The following is a 16591-nucleotide window of genomic DNA, read 5'->3' as shown; positions in this document are numbered from 1 at the left end:
CATTCAGTAAAAGTTTACAGAAATTCAATCATTATATCAAATGATTAAATTATGCTTATTTAAAGAAAACACACATGAGAAATATATTGAATTTCTAAATTAGTTTAATTCACAAAAGGTCATATTTTTGAATAATTGAAAAAAAAAACAGATTAAGAGAAAGTTCTCCTTTCTGATTTTATAACCGCAGCCATTAAAATGAATATGTAGTTTTTACTTGTTATTTGTACCCAGTAATTTACTCTCAACGTTTTCTGGACAAAATTGCGCGCAAACCAAAAATAGAAAATAGGTTAAAAACAAATTGAATAAGTACTCACAGAAAATTATTTTTTTTAATCAGTTTAGGGATACCAAATATGTGGCGGTCGGACCGACCATGAAAGGGATATTTGTTTTCAACTTTATGACAGAGTGTTTATGATTGGAATTATGAAGGATTCGATAAAAACTGAGTTCTGTGCTTTGCACACAAAACCATGTAATTGTGTACAAGGGTTTATAAAAAGGATCTTTTATGTGAAGTGTTTACAACTTTTATTGTTTTCAAATATATTAACCAACAAAAAATTAAGTAGGGTACATGTACAAAATTCAACTGCCCCAAAAAAATTAAATTTTAACAATTGTTCAAATCTAAACCTCACAAAAATAAATACAACATCAATAGTATGCATATTGTATAAATAAAATATATATTGTTATATCTAAGCGTTCACAGCAGGAAGAAAATGCGAAACATAGCAATAGTTAATAATAGAAAAAAAGTAAGAATTCGTATATAATAAAACAAAAACAATATATGCGAAATTATTAAAATTTACATTTGCAATATATATTTTAACACATACATAACTACAGGAATAAGAAATATAATAATACGCATATTCCCAAAATCGATAACAACAAAATATACCATAGAATTACCACATATACAACATATAGTCTGCTCTTTTTTACTTTAATATTTAATGCAGATTTTTTTCAGAAAAATCACAAGCAAATAAGAAACTATTTTTATAAAAATAAAATAAATTAACACATAAGCGTTCAAAAAATAAATCGCATTACTATTTACAAAAACAAATTAATGAACAAAATATATATACACAGATATATATTTTATAAAAACAAACAAGTATTTGAAATATAAAACCTTCTTGCATATGTTATTGAAAAAAAATCTTCATAATTATTAATATCAACAAGAACAAAAGGAAGCATGATGGATGGACTACGAAGGACATGGTTACGTGAAGTCTTTGAAAAACAACATACGTAGTATATAATATATATAACATAAATAAAATATATATTAACAACAGAGTCAACACTTGTTTCTTATTGAAATGTAGGTTTAAATTTATATGAAACATTTTTAGCAGTTACGTTTCTAACTGACATGTGAGTATATATAGTAGGCACGATGACAAACTTGAAAACTTCATTAGCTAAGCTAAATAGTGCTAAGAGTTTTGTTCTCCTAACAATAGAGTTAAAAGTTTTGTTCTCATGAAAATTCAACTGGAATAGAAATGAATATTGCAATAATGTTACAAGTCATGTTGTATTGCAACGTACCAAATTGCTATCTTATTACCAACAGCAAATTAAGTTGACCAAGTGAAATCAAGCATTTCGTTGTATTGTTATTTATTATTATTCACAAAGTAGATGAAATACCAATAAAAATACTACAACAAAATGGGTACAAAAATTCAAATGGATATAAAATAAGTCGGTTATTATACACTAACTAAATAGTCAAAATTCGTTGATTTTTTATTGTTAGTTCAATTTTAAAAGTAAATTGTGTGATATATAAAAATCTCAAAGCGCTACTGGGGCGAATTAGTATATAAAGGAAGTATTCCGGTGGCAATAGGATCATTATGATTTCCAAGAAACCATCTATGAATATTTTGCATGGGATTTCATGTGACCATACAGACCAGCATTTTGAGCAAATGATTTCGTACATATATCACACACGTAATTCTTTTCGCCACTATGTATTTTCAAATGTTGAATAAAATTCGACTTACGCTGGAATCGAGCGTTACAAAGATTACATTGATGAGGCTTGAGATTGGAATGGACCAGCTTATGATCTTTGAGCTGAGAATAACTGAAGAAACACTTTCCACAGATTTCACATTTATAATCACGCTGATTTAGGTGCCTTTTCAGGTGGGCTATCAAATAACATTGGGCTGTTAGAATCTTATCACAGATCGGACACGGGAATGTTTTAGCTTCACAATGCATCATTTTCGTATGCAAACGCCGTGAATGCAGTGAATGGAAATGTTCATTACAAAATTTGCATTTATAGGGGTTCTCACCAAAATGCAGACGTTTGTGAACAGATAAATAGTTTCGAAAACGAAACCCTTTTCCACAAATTTCACAAATGTACGGCTTGTCATTCGTATGAGTGATACAATGAATTTTAAGCTTATTATATTGCCGAAAACGTTTTCCACATACTTCACATTGAAAAGGTTTCTCACCTAGAAAGGAAAAAAAAAACAATTAATAAAAGTTATCAACAATAGGGTAAGATAAGTTAGGTATAGTGATATAAGCTTTATATGCTCGCCTGATCTTCATTTTTTATCCAAAAAAGTCGAAAAGTTAAAGTCGACGTTTTCTAATTTTCTGTTGATATATTGTTTCAATGGCCAATGAGGCTTTTTACCCTAGTGGCTCAACTCCAATAGAAATTTCTCTGAGATATCAATGCTCATGTAATTAATTTGTATAGCGACGATTACTAAAATAGGTCACCTTTATATAAAACAATTTAGTTTAATACAATACCTGAATGTATCATTTTATGTATTCTCAAGTTATACAAATCGTTAAAAGTCCGGTTACAGACTTCACATACACCCGATGTTCGTTTCTTTTTCTTTTTAGTTTCTTTTCCATCGTTATTATTTGTTTTGTTGGAGGTAACATCATTCTGACTTTGCTTTTCGTGGATATCCAGGGACTTCAGAATTTCGACAACATCAAAATCATCAGCCTCCAAAATCTGTAATAAGTAAGAGAAACTGTTTAATCGTAGGAAAGGAGGTAGTACCGCTTATTATGCCAAGAGTCATTTTTTCATTACACGCATTTTAATCCGTTCGACAAACATAAGAATTGAATTAATAGCATAATTGACTAAAGCCTGCCTCAGTGAAAGCTTGATCGATTCTTCGGTCGAGTTCTAACTTATTTGTTATTATAAATCGTATCGGCAATTAATCTTAATTAAAGCGGGAAGGTGAAACCCACCCTAAAGGCTGGTATTAAGTTAGCATTATCGCCCAAAATTGACAATTTTTTCATTATTACTTTTCTTTAATTATTCATTTCAAAGAAAATAAACATTTTCCATTTTTCCATAAGAATATATATCTTTATTCTGTTTTTGCAGGTTTATTTTTGATTTTAGCGGCTAAACTTAAATTTATTACCCACTTTAAGACAAAACAAAAAGTAAAGAACATTTAAGAAATGAAAAAATTTTTAAAACAAAATCAGCCTGATAAAATTGGAAAGCAATAACTGTTTGCTGAAATAGCAAACAATTAAATAACAATAATGACTCATTAATAATTTTATTTTTATTGTGTCTTTACATACCTGATCGATTTCTTTGAGAAATTCTTCACTGTGTTGTTTGTATTTAAAATTTTTTATTCTCTCCAATTCTGTAATCCACAATTTAGAACTTTGTCGATCTAATGTGAATTGCCTGTGCTCCTCCTCATGATGTTTTTTCAAATGGGAAAGAAATTGGTCTAGACTCGTGAATTCTCGTTCCGTAATTTCTTTCGAGCACAACTTGCATATGTAGGACGGTTGACTTTGACTATTCCACGAATAGTCAGCATACTCTAATAATAAACTGTCAATATTATTAACATTTTCCAAGCATCCATTGTCGACAAATGGTTGCTCTATGCAACGTTCAAGATGGCTAAAACTTGGATGTATGTGCCCTTTTATGAATTGATCAAATTTGTTTAATTCCGATATAATATCGTAACTAATTTCTTCGTGTTCATTTATAAAATCCAATAGGATATTTTTAAAAACATGTTCCATAGCCATGTTGTAAGAGTTATTAAACAGTATAGAGGTATTAAGTGTATTTAGTTACAGGTTTTTAGCTGGCAACTGCAAAAACTAAACGATTTTTCCTTTGGAATTTCTTGTTACAATAGTGGTAAGAAATTATTATCTTTTCTGGGGCTTCATTTACTATGACGGTTGTTTCCGCGTTTTAGCAAAAACTCAACTAAAATTTTGATCAACTATCGACCAAGATACCATGGTTTTCTTCTATTTTTGCAATGCGAGAATGCGATAAGATAGTGAAACGGCAGTTCGTGCTTTTTGTTATTTATGATAACGAAAAATTCGAAAGGAGTTTAATCATTTTTGGACAATTCTAATATTGCATGTTAAGAAACAAAAATAAATTTACCCTCTTGAAATACAAAAGGTTGTAAAAAGTTTTCGTTTTAATGTTTTGATGTTTACGATTTCAGCCAATAGTGACTGCTTTTCCTTGTTCGGCATATTTTTGCTGCTTTAAGGTGGGCATTAAGTTCGAATTTAGCCGCTAAAATCGCCATTTTCCCACGATTACTACTTATCTTTTAACAATCCATTTTAAAGAATATAAACTTTATCAAAATTTGTTTTGGGCCAAACCCCCTCTAGGTATATTAAAATTTGCATCAAGGAGGTTTTGGTATTACCTTTAGTGGAAGTTTCATCTGCGTCTACTAATAATTTTCTTTCGGTGTATATTATACACTTAATTAGTAATTACAGGATTAAATCTATTTAAAATTTCGAAGAGCTGCTATAAAAAATCTAATTGTTTGCTATATCCATTAATCGGTCCAAACCATGGATTGTAAAATGTAAGCTTTTTAAAAAATTTAAAGCTTTATATTTTATCTTGAGTCCGTCAATATTGAGAAAAAAACTTAAGGAGGAATTTAAATTGCCTCGTCGAAGGATGAATTTGGCTCTAGAATTGCGCCATTGAAGTATTTTGCAAAGAAATCAATTGAAAAATGTGGAGATAGTTCACCCAAGTACATTTCATTGAAGTGTAACTAAATTGAACTAGAAGTTGTCTGAGGAAGGAAATATATATATATGCCACAATATAAATAACTTGTTTTATTTCCGGGCCGAATCCAGACCCTCACTAACCGTTAGTTCCGAATCGCTTTATGTAGAGGTTTATTAGAGGGCCAGCCATACAGTGGTCGATATAGCCATTTGCATTCCATCCTTTGACCTACATTTTCGTTAGTGATTTGTTTCTTTTCTGGTTGTGGTTTGTGATGACTTCAATATAAACCATACTATTTTTTAGATTATTTTTACTTACTTCTTACCGGTTCCATTTTAATTTCACTAACTCATTCCCCTCTTTTTTATAGCCTTGTTCGAATGGCATTTGCGCATGAACTTCTCGACATTACGCTCATGTCCATAGAATTTTCAATTCCTTCATAAAGCCGCGCTCGGAATCCATATCTAGTAGCAAGTATCAAAATCTTTTAAAACGTGAAATTTGTTACCATCATCCTCATTACCCGCTTCAAAGATCTCGCCATCATCATCATCATCGTCGTTAATAGTCTGCAAAAGATGCTGCAATTCTGGGGGCACCTCCAAATCTTCGGTTTGTCCATGTTTAATTTAATATTTAAATTTAACAGAATAGTTAATACGTTATTCAATTCAAATTGTATTATCCCAAATCAAAAGCGTTCCATGGTCCCCCTCACCACATCACGAATGCGTCTGGCCAAACGAAGATCATCGTCACCCAAGGGCCGATGATTGTGTCTGGTAACTTTACAGTTTTAATTGTGGAAATACGCCCGTAGTAGCGGCTAATTCAAAATGTTTCCCTCTTTTAACTTCTTTATTTGTTAATTGTTATTTTTTATCTCTTTTTGTTCGTGTTTATATCCAAACGAAAAATTTTATAGTCACAAATTATTATACATTATTGGTCCCCCGAACACAGCTATTTACACACATGATTGCTACGAATACCATTTTAAAGAGGAATTGACGAAATGTTGCAAAGAAACCTGCCAACCTGTACCGTTGTAAAATAATACGGCGTTTAAGTGTAACAAGCCGGTGAAAAAATAACGGCGTTCAAATAATATTTAATCAAATATATCGATTAACTTCGATTAGTCTACATTTCGTTTATCGAAATCTCTAAAAAACGCGCAGAGCAGTGATGCCATGCGTAGGGAAAAATCCTTTTGTCTAGGAATTTTTTGCAACAGTAGGGAAAAAGGACAGATTTTTCATATTTTCTACAAATATAGGGAATTTTTCCAATTTCCAGAGTTTATACATTTTGCAACAAGAAGAGTACTTTTGCTTAAAATTTCAGATATTGGAAGATTCAAAATAGATGGTATGGTAAAGCTTAACCCTGGAAAGTCATCCTTATTTTTTGTACGCTAACGTCATCCTTCGTCATTTTGACTACGGCTTATTCCAAACAGCTATAATTCGCATCGTGAGCAAAAATGAGAACCAAAATTGAGTTTATTTTCTTATTCAATGTGTTTTTAATTAGTATAAAACAAAAATTCATAAAATAGTTGAAATAGTATAGCTTAAATTTATCATTTCCCAATCGACTAAAATACATTTTAGATCGAAAATGAAATTACGCGTCGTGATTTTGACGAAGGATGACTGTCCAGGGTTAAACTTATTGAATATTTAATTCATCGTCAACGATGTTATTGCAATGATTTTATTTAGAAAAGCTCATTGTATTTGTATTTAATTACTTGAATGCGTAAATATATTTCTGTTGCAGGAATGAACGCTTCCATAAAGGTACATAAGCAGGTGATAGCTTCCCCAACTTGGTGTTTTTTTCTAATACAAATATCACTTGCAGTGCGATTAAGATTGTCAGCACTCCTATTATTACTTAATTTTAAAGAAATTGAATTCAATATAAAATATTTATTATTTTCTTGCCATATTTTTGTGAATTTAGTCATTTTGTTACCGTAAGGGGAAAAATGTTTGGCGTAGGGGAAAAAAGGGAATTTTTGGGAGCAGCGTAGGAAATTTTCCAAAAAAACTTCCTGGCATCACTGAACATAAGTCGAAATCTCTAAGGAAAACAGGAAGAATATTATTAATTATAAAAAATTGAAATATCCCCTAAATTACGCTAAGAACCTGGAATATTTGTTTGCAGACGACAAATAGTAAGATGTGTGATGCGGGCGAAGACATGGATGATTTCATTGAGTTCGAATTAACGCGTGATTGCATTGAAATCGACTATGACGGAAATGAAGAGTTCCAAGCAGACTTTATTTCTGAAGATGGGCAAATTTCACACGACCAATCTCATTTAATGGATATAAAACCAGAAATTTTGGAATCCTCATTGCAACAATCAGATACGTTGCCCGAAACTGAGAAACATGACCCAGACGAGAATACAATTTGTGACGATGACGACGAGTATGAACAGCTTGAGGAAGAAACTGAGTCCATAGTACCTGATAGCAAGATGGAAGCCACAGGAAATGATGACGAAGATAAAGATATTCAGCAATCCACAACTACACATAGAAGATATATGCTATTTGATGAACTCGTAGCCAGCATTGTGGATTACGATGGAGATGGAACTCCTATAGTTGAATTTTCTATATCGAATGTCCAAACCGATGAAAAACTTCCTGTAGAGTGTGGAATTTGCCCGGAGATAATGCCACGACAAAAAATTGCAAAGCATTTAAAAACCCACCTTGTACCTGGTACTAATCGATACCAGTGTGTTTATTGCGACGAAACCTATAAAGATTGTAAATATCTTGCTGGTCATGCGAGAAGGCATATGGGTATTAGGCCATACGTATGTGAATTATGTAAGTTGTACTTTTCCACTAAACAAGATTTGCGTGTACACAATCAACGAAGGCACCAAGAAAAAGACCATATTTGCGAAGTCTGTGGGAAAACGTTCGCCCAGAATACCCAGCTAAAGAGGCATCGCGAAGCAACTCACGAAAAGAAGAGACGCTTCAAATGTGATCATTGTCCCAAGTCATACTATAAAAATTTCAGTTTACAGGAACACATACGTGCAGTACATATGGGCAAAAGAAGAATGATTGTATGTCCATTTTGTGGGATGCAGTGTCATGATGCGCATAAAATGGCCAGACATCGTAAACAAATGCACTTGAACCAAACTCATTTTGAATGTCATATATGCAATGAAGAGTTCACAGATATAAATTATTTTGATGCTCATAAACGTTCCATTCAATGTCGGAATAACACAAAACGTAAAATGGAAGAGGAAGCATTGCTGCAAGCGCAACACGAGGAACAAGATGATCCAGTGGAGCAGCAACATTTACAACAAATGAATCCTAAAATGGAAATAATAAATCACGGCGAGGACGAAGATTCTCCTGAAAGTTATATTCATCAATTTGAAGAGGATGATATGGATGACCCGCACGTACAAATCATAAGTGGATCTGATATTAAGCAACTAATACCACATCAGCAAACGCAGCAGTTTATACTAAACAACCAGTTCCAAAATCACAAGATTGAACTTGCACAAGGGGAAGATGTAGGTGACGACGAGGAATTAGTGTACGAGATAACTATCGACAATAATGAATGAAAATATTCTAGACGATAGGGTTTAACTTTCTGACACCCATTAAATAGTATTTGAGTGAATAAATGGAATACAGAATAATTCATCTTATCTCTTTCAATGCATCTTTAACTTTTTGATTTGCTGCTTGCAAGTTATGTAAATGGGTATAGTTGTTTTATAGTTTTTGGAGATGTTCTAGTTTTAAAAATAATAATTTTGTATTTTCAATTATTACTTTTTTTGATTATGAAGGAAAAATACCAAATAAGAATAATAAAATTTTGTACATTAATTGCTGAAATATCGTATTATTTCGAAGGAAACTATCTATATCTGAAACTCCTTTTGATTCATAGTCAATAGCACAATTTTGGCAAAAGTGGACTAAAATGATCCGAGATACGTAAATAAGTTTGTGAATGGAAGTAAACGTCCCAACATGGGTGTTGTAAAAATACCATAAAGAATTATACATCTTTTATGCAAATTAACACTATCAGTTAATGCAGTCCGATGCTTACTTCGATAAAATATTAATTACCTTTCTTCATGTGCTTTATTTATTATTTACAAAGTATAACTATGAAACACAACCGGATCTACAAAACTTAGAAAGTATTTTTATGAAACAGGAGCCACACTTAAGACATTTATAAGCTATGATAAATATAATGTTGCTAAAAAATGGTTAAAGTGGACATAAATAAATTGGTATTGTTGTTTAATGCTTTCATTCATATATTTAAATAAACGAGCTCGGGAACATGGCAAAGTCTATTTTTTCTTAATTTTGATCTCATTTATTTAAATAAATAAATGGAAAGTATATATATATATGGTATTGTTTATTTCACTACACTCTAGTACTACGCATTGTCCATTGCAGCAATTTCATATAGCAATTGCTGCTCTGCTTTAACTTTCTCATGCTCATCCTCTTGTATAGTTCCATTCTGTTCCAATTCTTCGAGCTCTTCTTCATTGACAATTTCAGTGTGCATATCGTGTGTCATCTCTTCCACCACCACTTCCTGTTGTTCCAACTGTTCTTGTTTGAAACGAGTAATGGGGTCGTCTTGTTGGTACATCTGTTGACTCTCGTCATCATATTGAAAATGGTGGTCGGATGGTAGGTGTTGTGAATCATTTTGCGATTGTTGTTGATCATCTTGATGCAACCTTTGTTGAAACAAACTGCGACCCAATTTCTTACGACACTGGAGGGAACGTCTATGGGCATCGAAGAAATCGATATGACTGAATTCTAAGCCGCAAAGACGACATTCGAATTTGCTTTGATTCAAATGCATTTCTTTGCGATGCTGGGCCAATTTATGAGTATCCTTGAAACGCATATCACAGAAGGGACAATCCAAAAGTCTGCGATCCCCAAAATGTACATTACGAATATGCTCATTCATAGCATATTTCCGCAGAAATTTTTTTCCGCAATGAATACATTCATAATTACGCTGTTGTTCGTGGACCAACATTCTATGGTGTCTCAGAGATGTGTTTTGAGCAAAGGTCTTTCCGCAATGTTCGCATATATGCTCTTTTTCAAGATGTCGTCGTTGTTCGTGGACCTTCAGATCCTGTTTTGTACAGTAATACAAGGTGCAAGGAACGCATATATAGGGACGAATTCCTTGATGCCTTCTGGAGTGGCCAGCAGCGTAGCTTCGAGTCACAAAATCATCTTCGCAGTAAATACATTTGTAGCGTTTCGTTCCAGGTTTAAGATGGCTCTTCAAATGAGCTTCTAACTTTGATTTATGCATAATATCTGGGCAAATCCCACATTCTACAGGTAACCTTTCGGCCTCTTTATCATCTTCTACTACAGAAAATTCAACAATCGGCGCACCATCTTCCTCATCGTAATCCACAATTTCAGCACATATTCCATCATATAGCAGAAATTTTTTTGGCACTCTTGGCACATTGAGGCGTTTTCGTTTCTTTTCCAATTCCGACCAAGACAAGACAAGAGGTTGCTGTGAGGATATTGATATTGCCTGTTCCGAAACTTCTTGTTGATATACCAATTCTCCCTCATCAACAATATCATGTACTTCCTCAACAAACATCGCGCCATCGTTTCCATCGTTCTCTTCTGCAATCTGTTGATCATCACCTTCCAGTACAATTATTTGGGAAGTGTCGTTTAAATCTTCTCCTTCTGCCAAAACAACATATGTCGGATCAATAATGTACTCTTCTTCTACGATAGATTCAGTTTCGCTCATTTTGGAATCCTTGCTTGCTGCGTTTGGTATATAGAACAGTGTTTTTATGCCAATTTTTAGACTTTTTCGAATCAATCCAAGACGGTTGAACCATTTCGCTTGGGAGGAACGTAGTCTAAATAAATTCTACCCTAATTCAAAAGCGTTCCATCATTCCCATCACCGCATCACGAAACAGACCTATGATCTTCAACACCATAGGGCCTAGTGTTGGGAAAGTAACGAGTATTTGATTGCAAGTACTCGTTACTGACTAATCTTTTGAGTACTCGTTACAGTTAAATGAGTACTCAATATCTACAATACAATCCCAATAAACACAAACGTTTGAAAAATGCTAAAATTCAACTGTTTTTCAAACAATTAGGGAATATTTATAATATTCGATCATTACAGAACTTACTGGAATTTTCGTTCGCCTCGAGACGAACGAAACGTCAAAAATCACTCGTTGATATCTCGAGAACTAGAGTTTGAATCACAATTGTTTCGGTGGTCGATAGTAAATCATAAAGGATGAGTCCATGGCAAAGTTGGAGGATTTGTAGCAAATATATATAAAGTTATTTTAGTTTCACTCTAGACGAACGATTCGTCGCGGGACGATTTTGAGTTTCATGAACAGGCAGTTATTTTTTGCTACAAGAACAATGTTTTTATTATTTTACCCATTATATATCCAACACGACCATAAAAAAGTTCAAAGGATCAAATAGAAATTCCCATAACCATTCAATTGGTTACGATAACCAATGCCGATAAATTTGGTTTTATGTCGTATAAAATTGTTGAGCTAACCACCAGCATGGGAATCAACAAATGGTTGGTACAACCAAAAGTTGAGTAAACTAATAGAATCTTAGTCAAATTATGGGACGCGCTTAAGGCAGTTGTTGCAAACAAATAACTATTAATATCAACATCGACATGTTAGATGATATGACGCTACATAATTTGCAAAACGGGGAACAGCGTCACTAAATGTACTTAATAATAGTCCGCAATAAATTGAATAGTTTATCCCATAGAATAGAATTTGGCTTAAGGTAAGTATCGCACCGATTTATAAAAAAGGAATATTACAAAATACTTTTATTGTATTAAGCACATAAAATTCTAGAACTACTTCAGAGATCTGTATTTATATCTAGAGACTTAAGGAGGACATTTCTGGTAAGTATAAGTCTATGAATTATAATTTTATATTTATAAAAACTGTAATATGTACGTACATGCATAATATATGAAAATTGAATTATATAATCTCAATATAATCTGCCCTTTTCATTTAAAATTGGAATTTGGTAAGTATATCTAACAATTGGTCGGGTAACAATAAATAACATCGTGGGAGGTTGCACCAACAAACCATATAAATAACAACCAATTTCTCATATCCGAAACGAATGCTTTCGTTCGACTAGGATTCCCAAAACAGCTGAATAATAATAAAATAATTATCCCAAAACAGCTGGCAAATAATTCGGTTGAGGCAACGAATTTGTTTTCTAGGTGTAGTTATGGAAAAGGATAGATTATCCATCCCACTTTGAAAGATTTGTGGAAAATTTCACTTGTCGATGAGACACCATATTTTTTCATCGATCAGCTTCTGAATGCTTCCAAAAATGTGTCATCCAAAGATATTAGTTTTCTGCAAATAAATATGCGTTTAGACTTTTCATTCCATTCTTTAACTTTTCATTCCATTTTAACTTACCAAATAATATAATTTCAAATAATTTCCAAACAATTTCCGTATTTTTATATTTCTACGCGGCATAAAGATGTTTTGAAAACCACAAAATTCGAGTCGTAGCCATCAAATTGTGATCGAAATGAAGGAATGGTTCGTCGAATGGTTCCATAACATAGATCAGCAAATAAAATGGGATAAATGCAAATAAAATGGGATGTTTAAATGTTACCGCTTTCAAGGTACCACATTTAGGATTTATGCAGGATGGAGGATGCGTCCTTAGTTCATACATCCGTTCAGATTTAGAAATTTGTCAATAGTTTCTAAGTTTCCAGGAATTCAAGAAGTTAAATGCCGAAGTTTTGGGTGTATCAGTTGATTCACACTTCTCGCACTTGGTTTGGTCCAATATGGAGCGTAAAAATGGCGGTTTGGGTGGTTTGAAATATGCCCTATTGGCCGATATTACCAAACAAATCAGTTCAGATTATGGTGTTCTTTTGGAAAATGAAGGCATTTCCCTGCGTGGAACTTTCATCATCGATCCAAGTGGTGATTTGCCAGTTGGTCGTTCTGTAGATGAGGTTTTGAGAAAGTAACTTACAAATCCAATGGGTAGAAGAATAATACCAAATATTTACCAGCATAGTCTGACAATTGAACATCTTTAAAGTCATTGCCTAAGACAGCGATACCTTTGAAATCAGGTGCCGGTTGTTGAACTTTGACTGCCAACAAAGGCGAGCCTACAACAAAAACAAATTGAATTGCTGAAATATATTTTCGTATATTTGTTGGCCTTTGCCACAAATTTAACGAATTTGAATTAGATTTTCGGGATCACGATATTTATTTATTTAAAATAAAAAATCCCGGGATTAAAAAAATATCCCGGGATTCCGAATTAAACCCGTCCCGAAAATCCCAGGATTTCGGGACGGGATTTATCCCTGGTGACAGCCCTAACTCTAACCGAGCTGTTGCTTTCAAAGAGAAAATTCAATTCTTCAATCAATGGAATTAACGCAAATTTGGTGCACGCCAAGAAATAAGGATGTGTTCCGCTTGAAACCACTTCTAACATTTTTGTATGAAATGCTTGTGATTGTAATGTAATGTAATGTAATGGAGTTTACAGCTTCGGCAGATGTAGGAACGTTTACAATTTCTTCTTCTAATTTTACTTCCGGAATATCCTTAACATCACTTTGTAATGTTGGTATCAACACCAACCAACCATATTGTTCTGTAAGTTTTTTTTCTTATTTTATATGTAATAATACAAACTATTAGATAATATAAAAAAATAAAAAAGAAAATATCATCATGAACGAACATTTCTGCGAAATGCACAATTAATCACAAAAATGATTATTTAAAGAGTCATGGATACAAATCATGAGGGCTCACTTTCTTTATACAGAATACTCATATTTGACTCTTAAATGTTTATATGAAAGGAGTGCTACATCTATCACTAAAATTGTTGTCATAATTGTCCAAATTTGTTCTTTGTTACATAAAAAAAAACTGTAGGAAATAAATGATATTGTTGTTCAGCGTTGCCAGAATTGTTTCACCAAAAACCGCTAGATTTGCCCAAAAAAATAGCTAAAAAAGGCAAAAAATGCTAAAAAATAGCTAGAAAAAAAGCTAAATTTTTTTGTATCAAAAGTCACATTTTTGATTGAAATTTAACAAACTTAAAGGCTTTATTTCACTTACAATGCATATTATTTTCATTTTAATTCCACTTCTGTGAGACTGTAACAATATCTAAGGCATATTAGCTCTGTTTGCGTATTCGATACATTTTGATTACTATCACAAATTTTTTACTGGAAGTCCTTCGTTTTGTGGGAGCTACCTTTCCAACACCTCTATTTTATTTACTTGTTATTTTAAAATATTAAATGATCTAAGCATGCTTTGGATTTGGTAAAAAAATGATTTGTCATTTTTTAAATAAAATTTTAGTTTGGATTTGAAATTGTGAAAAATTCGAAATACATTACTTTTATTTAAATTGTAGAAAATACCTATAGTTTACATTTCCCAGTAAAAACATTTTCCTTTTCTTCATGAGCTATCAAAGTGCTTTAAAAACGTGCTAACGCCAACTTTAATTTCCAAATTCAGACTCGACTTCAAGTAGAAATTATTGTATATATACGTTTTTAAAATAAAGTGTTGAGAAACATCTTCTATTTTTGAACGCTATTTTGGTTTGTGGTTAAGATGCAAAAACTCCTCACATTTAAAGACTATTTCATTAATTCTTCCTTCTTTCATAAAAACATACCCATTTTTAAGTTGAATCACTTAATTATAAGGACAAAACGACTTTATCGTCTTTTGGACAAGGAAAACAGTTTATATAAAAGAAATTCACAAATGCTATTATAACCAAAATTCGAGTTCGTATTTTAAGGAGACGACAATATTTTTTCAGTGCACAAAGCTATTCACATCTACTATTTTAATTTAGTAATATCGTAATAACTTTAGAATATTATAATAACATAAAAAGGATAAACGAGTCAAATGATAATATTCCCAATAATTTACTGACAGTTTATCTAACAAATTTGTATGGTAATAGTAGATTTAAAGTTTACGATAACTTTTATGTATATAATGAAAAAACTTTACAACAAGGTGTATTTGCTACAAAAATGCCCGCATAATGGCTGGACTCATTATTAATGTTTCAACTGAGCTTTGAAATATGTGGAAACCCTTATACTTGCAGCAAGGCTTAGATAAAAACGCCGATTTATCCATATTTCAATAGAAACATGTCGAAAATAAAAAAGCTAAAAATAGCTAAAAGGGTCATGAAAAAAAGCCAGAAAAAAAGCTAAAAGCTAAATGCATTTTTTTCCCGCTAAACGTCTTCAAAAAAAGCCAAATCTAGCGGGAAAAAAGCTAAATTGGCAACGCTGTTGTTGTTCGTTAAGATATGTTTTTTTTTAAATTTTAGGAATTTGAATGTACTTACTCCTTTAATAATTTATTTCCAGTATGTCCATTTCTTTTTCAAGGTCAGTTAAGTGTTCAAAATGCCTTGTTCTGCACGGCGTTCCCATTATATAATATTGGGAGTATAATCTCCCAATAAGATATAAAGTCGGATATAGTGATGTAGACCGAACAGGTACATTGTGACGCCATGTAGAAAACAGTTGCTCTAACCATATAGTTGTTAGAGTTCTACATTTTATAACATGGACGGTATCAAATCTAGCAAAAATCGTTGTAGCCGCCGCTTTAATACCAATTAGTGAGTATGCCAAGTTGGTAAAAGGTCCTCCACACTGCATGAAAAATTGGACATACTCATCGATCGTTGCTAAAATAAAAAAAATAAATATAATACATATTGATATAAATTAATATATTCACCAATATCGTTATAAACCATTTTTTCAAATTCATATTTCGCAAAATCTGAATTTAAAAGGTTTTGCATTTTCCTTAAAATACCCCTGACCTCTTCCGAAAAGGATTGATAGTTGACGAATTCAGATGAGAAAAAATCTCTATTAAATGAATATGTTCCCAAATTTTTGTCGTAAAAATGGTCGAAACGACCAACATTAACTCCATATTTTAATTGAAATCTTTGAGGTATAATATTCGCATCAGTGAGGTCTTGCATAATGTGCTTTCTTACTAAATTGATACCATGTATTATGTCAAAAAGGCATATAATTGTATGGCCTAGAGGATTTATTTCTAAAATAAATATCAAATTAAATAAGAAAATTGGAAATAAATGAATATACATATATGTTAATATGTTAGAACATAATATGTTTGGGACATAAAATGTTTGTAAATATAATATGCTTAGATGCAAATATATATTAATTTAGAAATAGCCTATAAACATATATGTGTTTAGAAAGAGAGACCTAGAGAGTATGCTGCAAG

At 32.3% G+C, this 16591-nt stretch overlaps 4 protein-coding genes across 4 annotated transcripts; 2 read left to right on the top strand and 2 right to left on the bottom strand.

Moving 5' to 3' along the window:
• Nucleotides 1-1636: 1636 nt before the first annotated feature.
• On the bottom strand, nucleotides 1637-4396 carry LOC142232169 (uncharacterized). Its single transcript, XM_075302886.1, has 3 exons — nucleotides 3640-4396; nucleotides 2824-3040; nucleotides 1637-2513 (listed from the first exon to the last, which is right to left on the bottom strand). Exons 1-3 carry the CDS (start codon nucleotides 4108-4110, stop codon nucleotides 1912-1914), a joined length of 1290 nt encoding a protein of 429 aa, XP_075159001.1. The 5' UTR covers nucleotides 4111-4396; the 3' UTR covers nucleotides 1637-1911.
• Nucleotides 4397-7149: 2753 nt separating this feature from the next.
• On the top strand, nucleotides 7150-8999 carry LOC142228457 (uncharacterized). Its single transcript, XM_075298892.1, has one exon. It carries the CDS (start codon nucleotides 7289-7291, stop codon nucleotides 8726-8728), a length of 1440 nt encoding a protein of 479 aa, XP_075155007.1. The 5' UTR covers nucleotides 7150-7288; the 3' UTR covers nucleotides 8729-8999.
• A 245-nt stretch (nucleotides 9000-9244) lies between these two features.
• LOC142228458 (uncharacterized) lies at nucleotides 9245-11132 on the bottom strand. Its single transcript, XM_075298893.1, has one exon. The coding sequence runs from the start codon at nucleotides 10954-10956 to the stop codon at nucleotides 9574-9576; it is 1383 nt and encodes a 460-aa protein (XP_075155008.1). The 5' UTR covers nucleotides 10957-11132; the 3' UTR covers nucleotides 9245-9573.
• A 1859-nt stretch (nucleotides 11133-12991) lies between these two features.
• Nucleotides 12992-13254, top strand: LOC142229026 (thioredoxin-dependent peroxide reductase, mitochondrial-like). Its single transcript, XM_075299557.1, has one exon. It carries the CDS (start codon nucleotides 13066-13068, stop codon nucleotides 13252-13254), a length of 189 nt encoding a protein of 62 aa, XP_075155672.1. The 5' UTR covers nucleotides 12992-13065.
• Nucleotides 13255-16591: the final 3337 nt, after the last annotated feature.

The sequence above is a fragment of the Haematobia irritans genome, chromosome 3, assembly GCF_050003625.1.
Source record: "Haematobia irritans isolate KBUSLIRL chromosome 3, ASM5000362v1, whole genome shotgun sequence".
Taxonomy (NCBI): Eukaryota; Metazoa; Arthropoda; class Insecta; order Diptera; family Muscidae; genus Haematobia; species Haematobia irritans.
This window is presented reverse-complemented; position numbering and strand designations above follow the sequence as displayed.

Bases quoted from the DNA above. Each gene is read 5' to 3' on its own strand.
- LOC142228458 (XM_075298893.1), bottom strand. From the start codon at position 10,956: ATGAGCGAAACTGAATCTATCGTAGAAGAAGAGTACATTATTGATCCG.
- LOC142228457 (XM_075298892.1), top strand. From the start codon at position 7,289: ATGTGTGATGCGGGCGAAGACATGGATGATTTCATTGAGTTCGAATTA.
- LOC142232169 (XM_075302886.1), bottom strand. From the start codon at position 4,110: ATGGCTATGGAACATGTTTTTAAAAATATCCTATTGGATTTTATAAAT. The intron at 3,041-3,639 runs GTATGTAAAGAC...TACTTATTACAG, and splicing joins TTCTCAAAGAAATCGATCAG to ATTTTGGAGGCTGATGATTT. The intron at 2,514-2,823 runs GTATTGTATTAA...TTTCCTTTCTAG, and splicing joins ACATAAAATGATACATTCAG to GTGAGAAACCTTTTCAATGT.
- LOC142229026 (XM_075299557.1), top strand. From the start codon at position 13,066: ATGGAGCGTAAAAATGGCGGTTTGGGTGGTTTGAAATATGCCCTATTG.